General features: G+C 44.9%; 6 protein-coding genes across 6 annotated transcripts; 1 reads left to right on the top strand and 5 right to left on the bottom strand.

The window, feature by feature from the left end:
- Positions 1-1,275: 1,275 nt before the first annotated feature.
- Positions 1,276-2,489, bottom strand: K444DRAFT_584937 (uncharacterized protein; the record flags this gene model as incomplete). Its single annotated transcript, XM_024877894.1, has 3 exons — positions 1,276-1,712; positions 1,768-2,315; positions 2,369-2,489. The coding sequence occupies 3 exons, from the start codon at positions 2,487-2,489 to the stop codon at positions 1,293-1,295; spliced, it is 1,089 nt and encodes a 362-aa protein (XP_024740159.1). The 3' UTR covers positions 1,276-1,292.
- Positions 2,490-4,824: 2,335 nt separating this feature from the next.
- K444DRAFT_626987 (uncharacterized protein) lies at positions 4,825-5,419 on the bottom strand (the record flags this gene model as incomplete). Its single annotated transcript, XM_024882744.1, has 2 exons — positions 4,825-5,243; positions 5,305-5,419. 2 exons carry the CDS (start codon positions 5,417-5,419, stop codon positions 4,825-4,827), a joined length of 534 nt encoding a protein of 177 aa, XP_024740158.1.
- Positions 5,420-6,414: 995 nt separating this feature from the next.
- Positions 6,415-7,361, top strand: K444DRAFT_330655 (uncharacterized protein). The gene has a single exon (XM_024871957.1). The coding sequence runs from the start codon at positions 6,540-6,542 to the stop codon at positions 7,155-7,157; it is 618 nt and encodes a 205-aa protein (XP_024740157.1). The 5' UTR covers positions 6,415-6,539; the 3' UTR covers positions 7,158-7,361.
- A 1,473-nt stretch (positions 7,362-8,834) lies between these two features.
- Positions 8,835-10,616, bottom strand: K444DRAFT_500500 (uncharacterized protein; the record flags this gene model as incomplete). The annotated part of the gene is made up of 1 exon (XM_024873341.1): positions 8,835-10,616. A coding segment is annotated over one exon (1,782 nt), but the record flags the coding sequence as incomplete, so codon positions are not given.
- Positions 10,617-12,053: 1,437 nt separating this feature from the next.
- Positions 12,054-13,030, bottom strand: K444DRAFT_556820 (uncharacterized protein; the record flags this gene model as incomplete). The annotated part of the gene is made up of 3 exons (XM_024876764.1): positions 12,484-13,030; positions 12,269-12,328; positions 12,054-12,217 (listed from the first exon to the last, which is right to left on the bottom strand). Coding segments are annotated over exons 1-3 (720 nt in total), but the record flags the coding sequence as incomplete, so codon positions are not given.
- Positions 13,031-14,570: 1,540 nt separating this feature from the next.
- Positions 14,571-17,280, bottom strand: K444DRAFT_584930 (P-loop containing nucleoside triphosphate hydrolase protein). Its single transcript, XM_024877893.1, has 6 exons — positions 17,158-17,280; positions 16,117-17,109; positions 15,762-16,068; positions 15,489-15,705; positions 15,183-15,439; positions 14,571-15,132 (listed from the first exon to the last, which is right to left on the bottom strand). Exons 1-6 carry the CDS (start codon positions 17,215-17,217, stop codon positions 14,651-14,653), a joined length of 2,316 nt encoding a protein of 771 aa, XP_024740154.1. The 5' UTR covers positions 17,218-17,280; the 3' UTR covers positions 14,571-14,650.
- Between the last annotated feature and the right edge of the window lie 252 nt (positions 17,281-17,532).

The raw sequence follows: 17,532 nt of genomic DNA, 5'->3' as shown, positions 1-17,532 counted from the left end.
TTATAATTCTTTAATTATATATATAATATATATAATATATATAATTAGGCTTTCTTTTTAATAGATACTTTTTTAAATCTTATAAAAGAAATAAAAATTAGTTTTATATTTAATTTAATACTAGTAATTTTATATATTATTATTAATATTATTACTATATTATTTATTAATAAATATTTTAAAATTTTAAAATAAAAATATATTATTTTAAAATAATTTTAACTTTATTTTCTTATTATAATACAAGAAATCATAAAACTATTAATTTAATAATAATAAATTATATTTGAAGTATAAATATATATTTAATAATATAATAAGAATTTCTTTTATTTAATACTCGATTTATTTATTAATATATTATATATTATAAAAATATAATTTTATTTAAAAGATATAAGTAGTAGCTAAGTATATATATAAGGCTAGTTTCAAAATTAACTTGTATTATAACTCTAATTTATTTTATTACTATTACCGCATATTATAGTCTAGACTCAAATGCCTTCCTTTGAAAATCTTTTTGAATTTCTTCAAGATCCCTTCAACTTCCTTACGGCACTGCGCCTAAATTATATCTTGTCGGCGGCCTCGCCGCGCTCAAATCCACGATCTTCTTAACCGGACTCCGACACCGTATTCTTCTCCCGATCGAAACCTCATCGGCATCGCTGTCATTTATCTTGTAACTCGCGCCGCTGTGAGTCACGCTGGTGGGTTGTATAGATATGACAGTACCGGTGACTTGCTTTGAATACTTTAGCACAAGTCTCAGCTTCGCACTCCGTACTCTGCTAAGCCCCGTAGAGAGAGATTGGGCGACAAAATGCAGATATAATACATATTGTAGAGTATTAAAGATATTAGAGATAAGTAAGGAAGTTGTATTAAGCACTTCAAGCAAGGTAATAGTATCCGATACAACGCCGTCTAAGAGACGTCGGGTTCAGGCTATAGCTCTTGAGCGCGCATCTCCTAGAGAAGGCAGTCGAGCCAATAAAGTCCAGACTCCAGAGGAGCGAAGACGCAGACTAATAACAGACAGGGAAGTCTGCTCTCTAATGCTACGCAGAAATCCACTGGTAGACGCAAGATATATAGCCCACCGCAATAACCCGGGCTGCTGACACCGAAAGCTTAATCAAAATTCACGTTTATCTCAAACCTTAGGAATGATTATGGGGAATAAGACATATTCAAATAGAAATCGTAACCTAACCTAATAGACTAAGAAAATCACCAAGGGGAAGAAGACTGAGAAAAGTCCAACGAAGTGCCTTTTAAGATCAACCTTAAGCCGCAGCATGCAACCTATCGAGCTTGTTCCTATCATCGACTTTCTCCTCATGATACACACCTTCAGCCACAGCCGCTGCACCTAAAACTAAAGGCGCGGCCACTCCACCAGTAACGACAATAGCAGCAGTGCCAAGGATCCCGCCAACCCATCTTCCGACAGTGCGTTTGGTAGAGTGTTTTCTACGCTCTTTCTCGGCAGCACGAATCTCCAATGCACGTGCCTCGGAAGTTCGTCTCATTTCCTCCACTCTCTGCTCCATCAGCACTTGACCTTCCCGAACCCTCTTCATCTCAGCCTCGAGAACAGCTCTCTGCTCTTGCATCTGTTTCGCATACTCAGTGTCTTTCTCATGAAGCGCTTGCGCTTGCTGCTGTTTGGTGAGTTCGATTTCAGCTTGTTTGTCGGCAAGTTGCTATATTTATTAGCATGCTTTTCTACTTTGTAAATGGGAAAATAAAATCGCTTACTTCTTTCAAAGTATCAATGACTACCCTTCCAGCAGCAGTGTCTTTCAGCTTCTTTTTGTCGTAGCAAAGCTCCTCCGTCAGCTTAGGGACGCATTCCCTCAAACAAGCAACGGATTGAATGATCCTGATTGCAGACTCAGAGGTATTCTCAAATCTAGCAACCTGTGCACGGTTCGCAACCATATTTTTCCACCCGAACCTCGCATCTTGAAGCAACTCCTCTTCTCGGGCCTGACCTACTGCTTTATCAACATTTCCCCACTTGGTAGTGACCAGAACACAGTTAGTGAGCGCACGTGTTCCCATCAATTTCTGAAACATGGTCAGATTTTTGAGGGCACTGCCTCTCATTCGGGCATCGGTGATTTGGTGGAGGTAGAGAATCCCAGACAGCTTGCCTCGCTGATCGTGTACCTGTCGTAGAAATTCTGCGATACCGTCTAAGATCTCGGCATCGTTCTTGAAAGAGTCGTCGAAACCCGGAGTGTCTACTAAGTGTACATGGTAAGGCGGCATAATAAGATCAAAGTTTGCAACCTCGTGTGTGCCTACATGTCATGTTAGCTAGGTCGCAAATACTACATACACAATAGGGACCTACAGGATGCTTGCGAATGTCCGATTTCCACATCGGCGCCGGTGGCTCTCTGCACGAAGTGACTCTTGCCTGCTCCAGTCACACCCATGACGGCTATTACAATATGTTTGAGCTCGGTCTCCATATCTGATGAACGCTGTATACTTGATTCGGGAGACGTGCTAGAATGTGGGTCACTGAACGTATACGCTGGAGGTGGATCGAACTCCATGCTAGGCTCGACATTTTCTGTTCTGTTCAACATCTTTCTATTTATACCATTGTCCTTCCATGCCTCGCTAGCTAAGCCAAACATGAAATGCCTTGCCTCAAACAGCTGACCCTCGCTTCCAATATTCCAGGATATCAAGGCTTGCATAAATGGGCAAAAGAAATTTTATACTATACTTAACTGAGGAAACAGAGAGGACTTGATACCTATGACAAATAGGTGGCGTCTAGTCCACGGGAAATATTACTCAGGCAATGCAGATTCCCCAGAGATAGTGAAAGGTTAAGACGATTTTGGGGGCTAAGAGGGGCTAGATTCTCCACCCGCTAACTAATTATGGTAAGCTGAGACATATGGCTTTGCTTTCTTTTTCTTGTACTACCTACTTATCATTCAGCCATGGGACATCTCTGAGAAACATCTTAAACTCGCTTCTCCTTGCCCCACTCAGCTGCTCGTTGTTTCCAATATTCCATGATATTGAGGCTTGCAGAAATATGCAAAAGAAATTTCTCGCCATCACGCTGTGCAGACTCGGGCTGGATGCGCTGGACACGTTGTTGGACTTGGATAGGAGGCTGAGATTTGTTATCTGGGCCTCATGAAGCCGTGCTGAGGAGTTAGAAGTATGTCAAACTGCTACTCGACGAAATACTCTGGCTGGGGTGGTCCCACAATGATTCAGGAGGCACGAACCGTAGCATGGATCGTGCGCAGGCCAAGGTACCAACCAGCACGTGCAATTGTCTACAAATTGCAGCGAGGACGGACTCGCATATTATTGCCGCCAACGCCAGCATCTGGGGTCGAACAGAGCGTCTGCTGTAAAACCTGCCCGTTCCGCATACTCGGGAATGATTTTGATCGAAATTAGACAGGGTCGGAGTTTTTTGGTCACTCGGGCACGGGCCTTGAACGGTCACGTTACTGTAGAATTTCTGACGAATGAGAGCCCTTTCAATGGATCACGTGCTGAAAAGTTGAGGCTTGCTTAATCTACGAAAGTAATAGTCTCGGCGATTCCTTGATTCCTCTCGATAACGAGTGTCCGGCGTCACGGTGCGCGCTCCGCATCCGATTTTCTGCTTGCCACTTGCTAGTGCAGTCTTACTTAGAAAGAAGTCCAATGTTCATGCTACACTATATAGACTGCATTGGCCGACAGATCTAGATCTTTACCAGCCGGAGTGACTTAGGCTTCCCTGTAGTTGCAGACAATACGGTGTTGCCGCTAAGTCATTTACCAGGGAAGTGCCGTTATTCCGTCACGTGAGGATGTAAAATTTAAATAATTATCCTCACAGAGGCTATTCGCAGTGATAAGGCTGCGATATTGGTGTGCCACAAAGGTTGGTCGCAAAGCGAGTCTCGGAGTCTGCCGTTTCTAGTTGCTCGGATCCCTGATTATTGGCGTGCTCTGGGCCAGCCCGCAGCCTCGCAGGCTCCCGACGAACTTGAACGAAGCCAGCCTGTGAGTGGGTGGGTCTTGTGCTGCGCCCCACAGGAACGCCGCATGCAGGTACCCCTGTCTACACCACCAGTCCAAGCCTCGTTCAGCTCTGGAATCGTCGCCGCTCCCAGGAGCTGAAAAGAGACTTTAGTAAAATGGTACTTAGGCAATAGAGAGAAGAGAACGTATTCAAAGATTAGTGGTAAAACCCACCATTGCGAGGGACGCAATATTTTAATAATTTTATCTTTGTTTTTGCATCCTCCTCAATATGGAGGGATGATTCACTGTTTTTCGTCAGAGAAGTTGGTGAGGGCTCCTTCTCTACTGTAGGCTTCGAGAGAATTTTGCCAACCATAAGCGAACTGGGGTCGCTGTGCACAAGATTTGGACAGTATCAGTAGCGACCGCGCGGTGGGGTTCTGATCCAGCGGATCGGTGGAATGACTGCTTGCTTAGTCATCAATCCACCTCCTAACCCCCCCCCCCTCTTGGCAAATCACGAAAGGGAGCAGCAGCTTCTGATGTCCGGGTCTGATTTCGTTAATACTTGCCGGCGATCTGACTTCTGGCTTATCTCACCAATCTCCCCTAAGGTTATACCAATTTTTTTCTTGCCAAACACGTGGCACAATTTAATGTCAGCAGTCTCCGATGGGCTCGACCAGTAGCTCTTGGGTCGATGCTCTCACGGAAGCAGAATTCGAGTCGCGATCGTGCTTTTGCTGCCGTGACGGCGTGACGGAGGGGATTCAGGCCAGAGGCTGAGGGAACACAGGGGAGAGGTGCCGCTGGAGATCAATCCGGGACTCGCCAGGAGTTGGCGACGTCGATTTCCTTTTGCCAGCGGAAGAATGAGATTTCACAGATCAATATGAGACGTGCTGGAGATTCGTGGCTGTTCCGACAGCTCTCTCGATCGGCTGATCTATCAAAAAGCTGTGTTTGAGCAGGAAGTGTCTCGGCACCTTGCAATTCGGAAGAGGTCCAACGCTTTCCATACTTCCTGGCCTGCAAAGTTGCAAACAAAATCGAGATTTCGATGTACTGCGAGTGCGGGTCCATTTTACGTCCGGGTCCACCACAATATGCCACCCAGGCAAAATCTTTATTTTCCTTAATGGTTTCATTAACACATGCCCGCCAAAGCTGCATTGCCGCATCTATGTCTTTGCTTGTGCTGACATCTTGAATTCCAGCGATATAAAAGCTCAATCCTGAGCGATAGTAGAGAGGGCAATTCTCGTTGCACCAGAGCTGTGCTGCACAAAGTCGAACTCGCGATTTCAAAATGCTTGAAATGACGTTTTCGGTTAGTGAGAGGCTTCGCAAGAGCATCTGACGGTGCATCCTGCATCGAAGTGTCGGCCTTGATGGGGGCTGCGCCCGTCATTTTGAAGAGTGTTTGGTGGTTTCAGCGTCTAAAGGATTGATACACAGAAGTGGGCAATATATACGTTATCTTCTTTCTATCCCTTTCTGAGTGCTTTGCGTGGCAGATATAAATCATTGGGGGTTAGAAAGGGTAAGACGGGTGAGCTGATCAATTCTTTGTAATTGGTTACAGAATTAGTTTGTAAATGCGTTGCGTTTGCCTAGCAACTCTGGTATCTTGCGGGAAGTCTAATCCAAAAAAAGGACTTCTTCGGTCTCCTTGCATATGCGAGAGCCCCTCAGACGGCCAACAGCTTCAACCGCCCAGTGTCTGGCTCAGGCTCGGCAAAAATACCTAAATTTCCGGTATCGATAGGTATCGATGCCAGAATCGTAAGGTATCGATAGTATCGATAGTAGTATCGATTCCCTGAACCTAATTTTCCCCTTTAATCACAATTAACTTTCGAACTACTTCTCTTATAAGAAAATTTTTGGTAGCGCAAATATTCTCCTTAATTTAGGCTTTCTATCTAGCTACTTATCTTATACTTTAGGCTAAAACTAATCTCAATGCGGCCATTTTAAGTAAAAATGAGCTTTTGAGATTTTCGTGAGGCTCGCTTATATATTTAGTGCCTTGATAAGAAATACGAATACGGGGCTTAATTCTCCGAATACGAGAGGTATTTTAAATTTAAGATATTATTAAATTTTATTAATAATAGTAAATAAATTTTTTAATAGAAAGACTAGAAATTAAAGGAATTATATATAAATATATTCTTATATAAATAAAATAATAAAATAGAGAGATAATTTTTAGGGGTAAGAATTGATAAGGTATCGATACGTATCGATTCTTACGATACCTGAAAAATACCTAATACTATCGATACCGGTATCGATGCCTCAGGTATTTTTGCCGAGCCTGGTCTGGCTTTACATTCTAGCACCGCCCTTTGCAGCTGGATCGGTTTCTTCTTCGTCCTTTATCTAGTGACAAGTGTGCTTTTGCTTTGTAAGAGTAGAGCCTCTGAAGGCTACACATGCGAGGGCTGGGACCCGACACAAATGGACCACCATTATAGTGGCCTTAGATACTGAAAGTGCCATGTTGTCTGGATCAAGCGAAGTCAATGCCCCACCCATTGCAATCAAAGAACTGGGGTTTTCTTCAAAACCCACTTCTCCGATATAGAGTGGTCAGACAGCATGTGTCCCGAGAGCAACCCTTAGAAGGAGACCAAGACCTGGGAAAGGACGGGAAATTGTTCCTGGCATTTGATATGGAATTGGCCTTTCGCTTTCCATCAAATATCCCGGGTATTCTCAGGGAGTTTGCGGGATCCCCGTGCCTTGCACCGCGTTCTTGGAGGCTTACGAAGAGTGCTGATTCGAGATTAGATAGAAAGCGTCAACCGACAGGAGAAGAAGTCCCAAGAATGGCAGGACTTCGCACAGAAGCGAATATTGCCCCGGCTCCAAACGAAAAGCTATTGCACGAATTCACTCTGTCTGTAGCGGAAAGTCTGGACAGGCTCCAAGCGCGTGTTGTGGGACAGAACCATGCCCCACTGCTCAACAAGTACCCAGTACCACTCAATGCTGGACATTTAATATTAATTCTGGTCCTGGTGGAGCAGCTGATCAAAAATTGCTCTTCAAGAAATGGAAAAGAGAAGATTTGCATGAAAAAAATTTGCTCAAGAAGGCCAAAGGACTCCGAACTTTCACCTGCAGCGCCCAGTTCCTGATTGCCAAGCAGCCATTGGACCCGGAAGTTGACTGCACGTTCAACATCAATCTGATTTTCCCAGAAGTACCCATCCCAAACATTCCACCTTTCTGCTAGGCTCTTGGATCCGACTTGCCCAAGAAAAAAGGTCGAGAGGAGTTCGCGAGGTACAGCAAGCGCCAAATGGTTCTTATATCAGGCATTCAACCGCATCACAACTGACGCCAAGGGGTTCAGCGTTTATTTCGGAAGTTGACTCGGGACTTGCTGAGCTATCCGGTGTTGGATCTTTACAAAGGAAAGCAAATGTGGATATCTTCTGGGAAGGATATTCGAACGTCAGCCTCGTCAGGTGGCTGGAGACCCATTTGGCCATCCGACGACGCTTCCGAAACCCCTCCCCCCCCTCTAGTCTTGCCGCCCAAGAATGCGATTTAAATGTTGTGCAGTTGGATCGGTGCAGGCTGCAGCAAATCACAACCGCTACGTTAAGACCGCAATGATAGAAGAAGCTTGGCGGGCTGAGGTCAATGAGGCTAATCACATCGACACCTTGTTAGAGACTGAAGAGGATACGAAGGAGCTGGTCTGTAACTGTGGTGAAGGCGATGGTCAGTATCGTCAGTACTTTATGGTGGCTGTCGCAGTCTTCACCGATGCAGCACGGCGGGAAAGGAAAGTACATTCATATTTCTCCTTCTCCCGGGCTTGAGGATTAATATATGTTGAGGAGACCATTTTTAGTCCTGGGGCTACCATTGTGAGCAATTCATCGCCATTGAGTTTTTTTCAATGTCGCAAGAAACATTGGTACATTGATCTCTTCAATCAATCCAAGTTTGTGCTAATTCTTGACCTTGAAGACTATGGGTGTTCCGCAACCTTTCAGATCGTCGAGGCAAGATTCTTCAGCGAGTTGAGACGGTATCCCTGATGTTGATCTCTACCGCTAACCACGAGATTGAAGTTTGGGAGGGATGTCAAGAATGAAATCTTTGCCGAGATTCTTAGCGCGTGGAAGTCTAGTCTACCATCTACTACCGAGACCCTAGAGTCACTCGTCACTGCTAAAATGGTCGAAAACCCAGAGCCCACTTACTGTGAAAGTCACTATCGTGGTGCTCTGGGTAACAACAGCATAGGCCCTGATGAAATCAAGAGGATTGAGAAATTCATTAAGCTGGCTAAAGAGGCTACGGGAAACTCTCTACACAGAGCGAACAAAAGTCCCGTTTCCATTTTACGGTCCTGCACCTAGGGGCTGGAGCTGGGACCTGCTGAATGTTTAGACGAGACTGACAAAATAGACTCAATGACGATTCTAATGAGGAATCCACATAGATATGGCCGACAATTACATTTTCTTGATATTTTCGTATCTTAAGGAAAACACACAACTATTGGCTCTCCTAGGCCCTCTCTACTCTAGTTATAAAAATAAAAATAATACAAATTAAAGAGTTAAAATATACTTGCATAGTAGCTCAATAACGGCAGTGTGCCCCCTTTTAGTAGCGTACGAGAGCGGTGTCTGGCCATGTTTACCCTTCAAGTCGGCCTCGACCTTGCCAGTTGCAAGTAGTAGCTCGACAATAGCCGTATATCCCTTCTCAGCAGCCCACGAGAGCGGTGTCCGCTTCCATTTATCCTTTGAGTCAGCCTCGACCTTGCCAGTCGCAAGTAGTAGCTCGACAATAGCCGTGTCTCCCTTTATAGCAGCCCACGAGAGCGGTGTCTGACCATCTATATCCTTCGAGTCGGCCTCGCCCTTACCAGTTGCGAGTAGTAGCTTAATAACGGCTATATGCCCCTCCTGAGCAGCCCACGAGAGCGGCGTCCGACCGTCGTTGTCCATTGGGTCGGGTTTAATGTCTATTCCGTTCAAAGTCCCTAAAGCAGCCGACAGGAGATCGACTATTCCGTATCTAGCGGCAATATGTAGAAGAGTCGTTTTCTGACATGGACAGACAGGAGAGTATTCATCGAGGGTATTGTATATATCAACCCATTGTCCTAGAAGATCTTCCGAAGGCCAATAAAAGTAATTCAATAAATCGACTTGGGGGATCCTCTTCGCATATGCTTGTTCTGCATGTGGCAGCCATGACGTTGTGGCATATTCTAGAAAAGCAAGCTCGGATTCGGCTGCTTCGTTCCAGTCTATACTCTTCTGCCAAGCTATCTCTTCCATATCAATGTAGCGGATACAAGACCGGGACAGGCTGTTATGTGCTAAACCTATGGCTAAATCTAGCGATTCCCAGCGCTCTCTAAAAAGTATTTGGAGACCGTCGTCGAACAGAAAGTCGTTGACTGACTGGTGGATGAACTGAACCACTGGGATATCGTCGTGCAGTTGGATTTCTGCTAAGCCGCGCGATATAGACTTCACCCTTTTCTCCATTTCGTCATTGTTTTCTGCCAGGATTCCTTCATCTTCACATTGTCGTAGAGAAGTGTATGATAAATGAGGGTCGGGGTCGATAGCGGTGGCGAAGCGTAATTCATCCAAGGAGAGGGGTCGTATAGCGAAGAGGATCCACTGGATAAGGTTTAGCACTTCAGGTATGTCTTCTTTGCTTATGCTTTCCAAGATTTCTCGGTAGAAATTGTTGAGGTCCGGAGGAATGCGCAGAATTTCTTCCTTGATCATCTTCTCTTTCTTGCCGTTTCTCCTCATATGTTCGACGCGATCAACAACGAGACGGGCCCATTGAAAGCTATTCGAGGCTCGCTGTATGATAGTTTCCACTATCTGGTGCTTTTCGTCTTGTAGTTGGCTTTGGATATACGTCCTGATGTCCTCGGAATTTTCATGGTCGACGCAGATCTCTAGTCCCCCTTTGAAATTGATAATAGGATAGCGACGACAGCTAAAACATATGCTGAAGACTGAACCAGACGTATTTGGGTACCGCTGTATAAGATTTTGAAATTCTTTCACCAGTTCAACCGCCGCGGTTTCGCCACTTTCGTCAAGCGCATCCACAAAGATTCGGATCGAGTAATATTCCAAGATTTTGGGAATTGACGACCGGAGGAAAGCTCGTAATTCTACTTCGTGCCAGTCCCATTTCTCGCCCGGTTTCCCTTTCACTTCGCAATTTTTCCTAAAATCGGTGACGAGATCTGACAATTCACTGGGAACGTGGGCCAAAATCTGATGGAGAATCGACCGATAGAAGCCAAGGGGGGTATGTTGGAGTGTGGAGCCTCGGCCATGGAAAAAGAATGAGAGTATAACTAGCTTGCTTTGGACTGCAGGCTTGTTATGGCTCATTTTTTGGAGGACATACTTCATTATTGTCGATTTTCCGGTCCCTGGATTGCCCTTGATCCAGAGCAATCCCCTATTCTGGAGAGTCCATTGTCTGAATTTGCTATGTTGCAGTAACCATTCACATGTTGTCTCCGTTGCAAGGACTATTTCATGTTGACGTGCTTCCATCTCTTTAAAGTATAGGTACTTCAAGCAATCTATGCGCCATAGTTAGCACTTCTAGCTTGGTACGGTGGTCCCTTTGATAACTTTACCCGCTTGGTCTGTTGTCTTCATTTCTTGATGAGAACCTAGAGAGTTTTAGCTCAGAACTTGATTGCTGTTCTTCATAGGGCATTATCTTACCTTTCCATTCGGGGCTTACTCCACAGACAGCTAGAGTGCCGGTACTCTGGCTATGTTTGGCTCGCTCTGAAGCGTCTAACAACATATAGATATTTATTAGTTTTGGCTATTTACATGCTAACCAAACACGAAATCCACGCGGGTAACTCGAATCTACCCTCAGGTAGGAGCATACTCACCAAGCAACCCTTTGATTCGGCTTTTGAGAGCAAGGTAATTGCGGTCGTCCTCATTTGAGAAGCGACACATAGTGCGGTGATCACAACCGTCCATAGGTATAATAATCTCCCCAGGGAAATCCAATATTCCTGTGTGCCTATCGACAATCTGGTTAGGGTTAGAGAAGAAATTTTCTTGCTAGGCAATCAAGGAAGGTTACCAGTTTTGAAAGAGGGGTTGTGGTGTTTTGCTCGATACACGAGAAAATCTTGATATCTTTCGCTTGATTTCGAAACTCCGTTGAGATTGTCTTTAGGGTCTCGGAGTTTCGCTCTAGGTTCTGTAGTAGATCCTTCCGGGTAGAACCTGTAAGACCAGAACTTACACAGAGGCCAACGCAGTGTGGGAAATGAGTAGAGTAGAGTAGAGTAGTGGGCCCTACTCATATTCTACTCAAATAAATTTCTCACTACTCATACTCTACTCAATACTCTACTCAACTACTCTAGAATATTTTAGAGTAGTTGAGTAGTACGCACGTGACGTTACACGTGACGTTACACGTGACACGCTAGCCTAATTGGGTAAGGCTCCGGGGTGGCCCGAATCTAGCGCCACTACACTGCCCAATCAAGTAGTGGCAAGGCTTGGTAAGCAAGGTAGAACCATCATATATTCTTAGGCTTCCTCGGCTATTAAGGGCAAACTCTTCTCTCAAGGTACTCTTATTATATCTAAATTACATAATAGACTTAATAAGAGTACTATTAAGATAATATCTTGCTTAAAAAGCTGGGGGTTATTTAAAGACGAATTAGAAGAAGTAAAAAAAGAAGGAAAAAAGAAGGAAAAGAAAGATTCCGAGAAGGGAAATCTGTTTTTTATAGAAAAAAAGTAGTATTTAAATAGCCTTATATAAGCTCTAGTTTAAATTATATACTGCTACTTAATGGGTATCTTATTTATTTATTAATAATTAAATAAATACTGATTTACTATATTCACGTGACTACTCTTGAGTTACTCTAGAGTAGTACTCTACTCTACTCTACTCAAGTACTATATTACGCTACTCAAACTCTACTCTACTCTACTCAAGACTACTCTAGAGTAGCTTGAGTAGCTTGAGTAGTTTTTGCCCACACTGGGCCAACGGCAGAAATGTTTGCCAATAACTGCGGCCATCTAATTGCGTCAGCACCGCGATGAGGTGTGCCCAAGAAAAATATTCCCCTAATCGAAGTTCGGAGGAAAGGAAATTCATCTTCGTCCTCGAGCCGGGCAATGGTAAGAGCCTATAGAATTAAGTGAGTAGCCTTCTATATAATCATATAGGCTAGTAATACCTTCTTAAGCACGATACCCCCCATACTATGGCATATGAATATCAAAGGTCGAGATTGTTGCTATTTCAAACACGTCAGTTATTTCCAACTATTAGTTAGGGAGAGGGGGGGTTAAAGTTTGCGGCTGGAATCCTACAACTGAGAGGCTTATAAATCTTAAGATGAGAATATATTTGGTAAACAAATTGAGACGGTAAATAAATAACAGCACAAACCTTTCCGTCTCTTTCCAATTTTATGTTGTTCAGTAGTGACCGTGCAAAAGTATCAATCGTCGCTAGAGACTTTGTGAGGGCCACTTCGGCATCATAACCAAACGAAAACACCCGGACGCCATTGATGTCCTTTGGGAGGAAGTCGCGTAACCAAAGAGCCCCGCTTTCGTGCGTCCATGTTTTCAGTGGATCTCCGCATATTCCGTGTATTGCGACAATGTCTGGGGACCGTTCATCAATTTGGGCAGAGGGCAAAACCGGCGTCAAGAGCATAAGGCCCAACTTCTGTCGTTCAGACGCATTTGGAGGTAGATGGTCGTTAGGACCAGCCCGTGCAGGGTTGTTCGCGCTGGAATCACAAGGTGGAGCGATGGGGCCCGGACTGGTTGAATAACTAGGTATAGTCGCGCGATCCCTCGATGTCTCCGAAGATCGAAAAAGATCCTTCATGCGGAAGCCCTTCTTTGACCCCTTCTTCTTTGAAGTATTGGATGCCATGGCGAAGCTTAGGCTGGCTTGGGTCGAGATAGTGCGAAATGAGTTCTGTGAGGAGAGCCTGTGATCGTGAAGGTTGTGAGTTGGCATTTTATGCCTGGAGGCACTGGCTCTCGTAACGAGCCTGATCGCATAAGTCTGTGCTTTTAGGGCATTTCGCTAACGATTGTTCACTGAAGAGAACTTTGACAATTCCAACTTTTTTCATAATTGCTTAGGATAAGGTTTCTAAACCCGATTTAACTTCTTTTATCTTATGCGCTCGAGTTTAAAGAAAATAGGGTTAGTAGTTCTTAAATAAATACAAGGTAAAGTCATCGACTTTGATTTCGCGAGGCCTGGAAACATCGCTAAAAGCACAGACTTATGCGATCAGGCTCGTAATGTCGGCGTTGCGGAGCCCTGTTTATGGAAAGCCGTAAAGATAAACTTGTGCCAGCGCAACTCCGCACGTGCATGCTTCACCCTCAAAGCCTCTCCCATCCAACATTGGGCGAAACAGTGCGTGCCAGGCGTGGCGCATCCTGATAGACACCGTTCACAATCCTAAATCGTGTTAATACAACTCTGGCAGAGATGTTAATTAGAGATAATGACTGGCAGCCTGCACTGCAAAAAAAAAAAGAGGGACGTCTACACGGACAGCCTAGGCAAAGCCTATTCTGACCCACTGTGGGCCTCGCTTAGGGCATTCTGCCATGACCCACTGAAACGCAGAGAGCTCTGGGTATCGATACCTGAAGCTATGGCCTCTCGCAGCCCGTGTATCCCCCACGCACGTGGGTTTAAAAGCACAAGGGAGGGCGGTCGCGACTTCTAAATATATACATATGCACGTTAAAGCTTAGGCTTCTAGACTAAATTAAGAGCCTATCTCTTAACTTTTAGGTCTTAAATGATTAAAGCGAGCCCGTAAATATACGCTTATAAAATAGATGCATTTATAGAATAACTTAATTCGAGTCCTTATCGTATTAAAGAGTTACGAGGTTACTTTTCTATAAGGCGAGGACGTTGAGAGAAAAAAATGTTCTCGCACAGCTCGTTAAGCGAGGCCCTTACGAGGGGTTAGCGGGATAGAACAGGCTATGCCTTGGCTATCCGCACAGGGGTTGGTAGGTGTTGCCGGCGTGCCCCCTTTACCCATGTGATCAAGTCTCAAATATGTTTCTTCTGTTGTCCAAGTATAGGATTAAACCAGCAGCCCACCATTACAATCGGAGTCTTTTAAAGGTTCGCAAGTTTAGGTACGAAAGGGGGTCTCAAGAAGTCAAGAACCACCCCCTAGTTTTGCCATCGCTATTCGAGGGAAATTATGGGGCAATGGCCAATATCCTATATTTTTGGTTGGCCTGAGCGGCTCACCGCCTTGCAAGGGTGGCTCTTGACTTCCTGAGACCCCCTTTCGTACGTCACGTCATTACCGGGTTGAGTGGGGACCAGTTTGTCGTTCTCCATTCGCAAAAGTTAAATCTAATACCGTAGGTGACCTCGACAATATTCAGAAATTCTTCTATTAGTACACGAAGAGAAGTAAAGACAAACTTGTCTAAAGGCCAGCAGCGATCGCAACACTTTTTAAAAAGTTTGGGGGTTCGGATGCCGCGCTTGAGTAAACACGTTAATTGACTATAGAAGAAAAATCATGACCGTAAACATAGTTCATTCCTCCTCAGTTGAGTTGCAATGAATCAAACGCATCGTTCCTCCGCTCTTCGATAAAGGCCCTCTTCGCCTCGTCCTGATTCTTGTGTGTAGAATTAATGTAGTCCTTGAAGAGCTTCGACATTTTCACCACCCTTTTCAAGTGATCCGCCTGGAGCACGACCTGCACCTTCCCCTCCTTCCGAGCCTGATATTGGGCCAGCGCAACTGCGGTTTGGAACGCGTTGCGAATCTCTCTGCCATTCCATTCAACAGCTCGGACATCGGGGTCTGTTGTGACATAGATAATCGCACCCGGAGCAATTGATATGGAATCTTTGCTCAGTCGATTGAAATTCTTTTCCCATATCTTGGCTCTATAATCGTCGTTGAGCTTCTTGTAGTGAAGCGCAACGTGGATTCGGGAAATGAAGGCGTCATCGAAGGACCCGACACGGTTGGTGGTGAGAAAAAGTATGCCTCGGAAGTACTCGAGGGACCGAAGAAACACTTTGATTTCTAGTTAGCCACCGCCGTGATATAGATGTTGGAGTATATACCAGATACAAGACTATTTCGTTCGAGGTTCTCTGAAGTCCTCTGCTCGAGGTAGATATCTGCTTCGTCCATTAAAACCACTGCTCCCCAACGTTCCCCCAATTCAAAGAAGAGGTTGAAATTCTTTTCAACCTCACTCGCTGTTACTCCCATATCCCCGCATGTGAGTGGCAGGAGCGGCCGTTTGATGAGGTCCGCCACACATTCTACGAAAGTTAACTCAATCAAATTGGTCTCAAGAGTCTTACCAGCAGTGCACCTAAATTTAGTTAGCGCAAAGAAGATGAAGAGATTGAAGTCAGACCCACGTCTTTCCAACACCTGGAGAGCCATGCAGTAAGAAGATCCGCCCTTCTCCTTTATCTCTCACAAAGTCTTTGCTCCATGACTCTACTTTCGAGTCTCTCTGAGCGTAGTTACAAACGAGAGCCTCGATTGTATCCTTGATTTCATCCTCGAGGACGAGGTTTGAGAATGGATCAGGATCGATTTTGGGCTCAGATACTTGATCGATATGCAAATCAACTGTGACAATCAGTGACTGCTGAAAGTGAGGAGGGGACTATTGATATCGTGTGTACCCCATTTCCTCTCATTCAAAGCATATCCGCGAATTACCGGAGAACAGAGGAGGTAGAAGTCATCGTTCAATATTTCGTTCGAACCATCTCCACCAGCGTACCGAAAGTCCCTTATCGGGAGGACGGGCTCCGATTTATCTAAGATCTGGTCGCAAAGAGCGCATTCGCACCCGTAACCCAGGTATTTGTAGAAGTCAGGTGTCACTGAAAATGTTCTGAGGGCAGAATTTCTCGAGCTCATGTATAATTCTCTCCTGCCGCTATGATCTAGCCAAGAATTTGGATCTACCATGATTTTGCCGTTAATCTATAAGCGTTAGCGAAGCGCCGATCCTACAGAGATCGAAAGGCACACTTCAATAGAAGCAGTTCCGAAGAAATTTGGAAGTATGCTTCCCGCATGTTCCATATATGAAGGGTCGAAAAGGCTCACGAACTTCATCCCTCTGGCAATGAATTTTTCCCTTGCCTGGGAATAATTTGGCAAGAAGGCTCGTGGACATATTCTCAAGAATGATATTTCCTTTTCACCTTCGAAGGACTGTACAGATTGAAGTTCTTCGTGTGGTGCTAATTGAAAGGACAACGTATCAATGCGCCAGATCAGGAAATTGGAAACCTTGGGCGATTGTTGCATTTTGAAAAGTCTGTAGGGGTAACGCTCCGCACTATCTTCTTCTTCTCCTTCTTTTTTGGGAACCCGAACAAATATTTCATCCCCTGGCCGAAAAAGGAGCCAGAGAAATTCATACGTTGCAACAGGCGGTTGTTGCAGATGACGTTCGCGTTCCAGACGCAGTTCTTGTCCAAGCCTCTGGTCCAGAAATCCAAGCAGAACATCGATATGAGAGTTTGTGATGAAAATGAAATCCTCATCATGGCCCTGGGGGTGATTCGTCGTATAGTCTTCAAGCTCTTTCATGTAGTGAACTAATGGCTTAAAGGGTTCAGGAATTGTGACCGGCACACCAGAAAAATTCAGACCGGGATAGTACCTTATCACTTGTCTTAAGGCATTGATAAGGTGTAGAGAGTGGATTTTGAGGACAGTATATGGTGGATCTCTGCGGTCTATGCGACCAAGGGTCGTGGTGACATCCTGGGTAGTGAGAACTTCAAGCACTGTTTGATCGGTCAGGTTTGTAGCTTTGTCATCAACCTTGACAATGATGGGGTCCGCGCTTTCTTGCTTTTCGATTATATCGCCTTTATCGTCTCTGACAAGAAATCGATAGAGTATCTTCGTAGGTGTATTTGGGCTCTCAGTCTCTTGAATATGGCCAGATTCTTGAGACTGGGCTACATCGTCACCGCACTGTTTAGCCGCCTCCGTGTTGTCAGGCGGTGGCTATATTGGAATCAGAAAGCACTCATTTCTTGTAGATTGTATACTTGCAGGTTCACCAATCACTTGCCCATGGAAATCTCTGTCTACAGGAGATTGTAGGGTCGCCATCGTCGAAGAAAAAGTGTTCTGTTTCCGCCCTGTGGTAGATTTGAAAAGAGAAGGTTGTGTTATGTTCCCAGCCTTGTCGCAGATTTGCCCGGAAAAGGTCGCCGCTATTTACGATGAGAACCAGGGCCGCGGAGGCTTGAGGCTGAAACCAGAGGGACGGGTCTCATTGGCTTATCACCTGCAAGGCGGGCGTAAAATGCAGAAACAACTCACGCACACTTCGGTACGTCAACCACTAATATCCTCAAACGTTTGTTGGATTAGGCAGACGTACGCTTCAGCTCAGCTCCGATCCCGATCCGTGATCATAAACCA

Source organism: Hyaloscypha bicolor (genome assembly GCF_002865645.1).
Source record: "Hyaloscypha bicolor E unplaced genomic scaffold K444scaffold_52, whole genome shotgun sequence".
NCBI lineage: Eukaryota > Fungi > Ascomycota > Leotiomycetes > Helotiales > Hyaloscyphaceae > Hyaloscypha > Hyaloscypha bicolor.
The sequence above is the reverse complement of the archived record's forward strand: the minus strand, read 5'-3'. Positions and strand labels throughout refer to the sequence as shown.

Bases quoted from the DNA above. Each gene is read 5' to 3' on its own strand.
- K444DRAFT_330655 (XM_024871957.1), top strand. From the start codon at position 6,540: ATGCCCCACCCATTGCAATCAAAGAACTGGGGTTTTCTTCAAAACCCA.
- K444DRAFT_584930 (XM_024877893.1), bottom strand. From the start codon at position 17,217: ATGGCGACCCTACAATCTCCTGTAGACAGAGATTTCCATGGGCAAGTG. The intron at 17,110-17,157 runs GCAAGTATACAA...ATTCCAATATAG, and splicing joins GGCAAGTGATTGGTGAACCT to CCACCGCCTGACAACACGGA. The intron at 16,069-16,116 runs GTGTGCCTTTCG...TAACGCTTATAG, and splicing joins TCGGAACTGCTTCTATTGAA to ATTAACGGCAAAATCATGGT.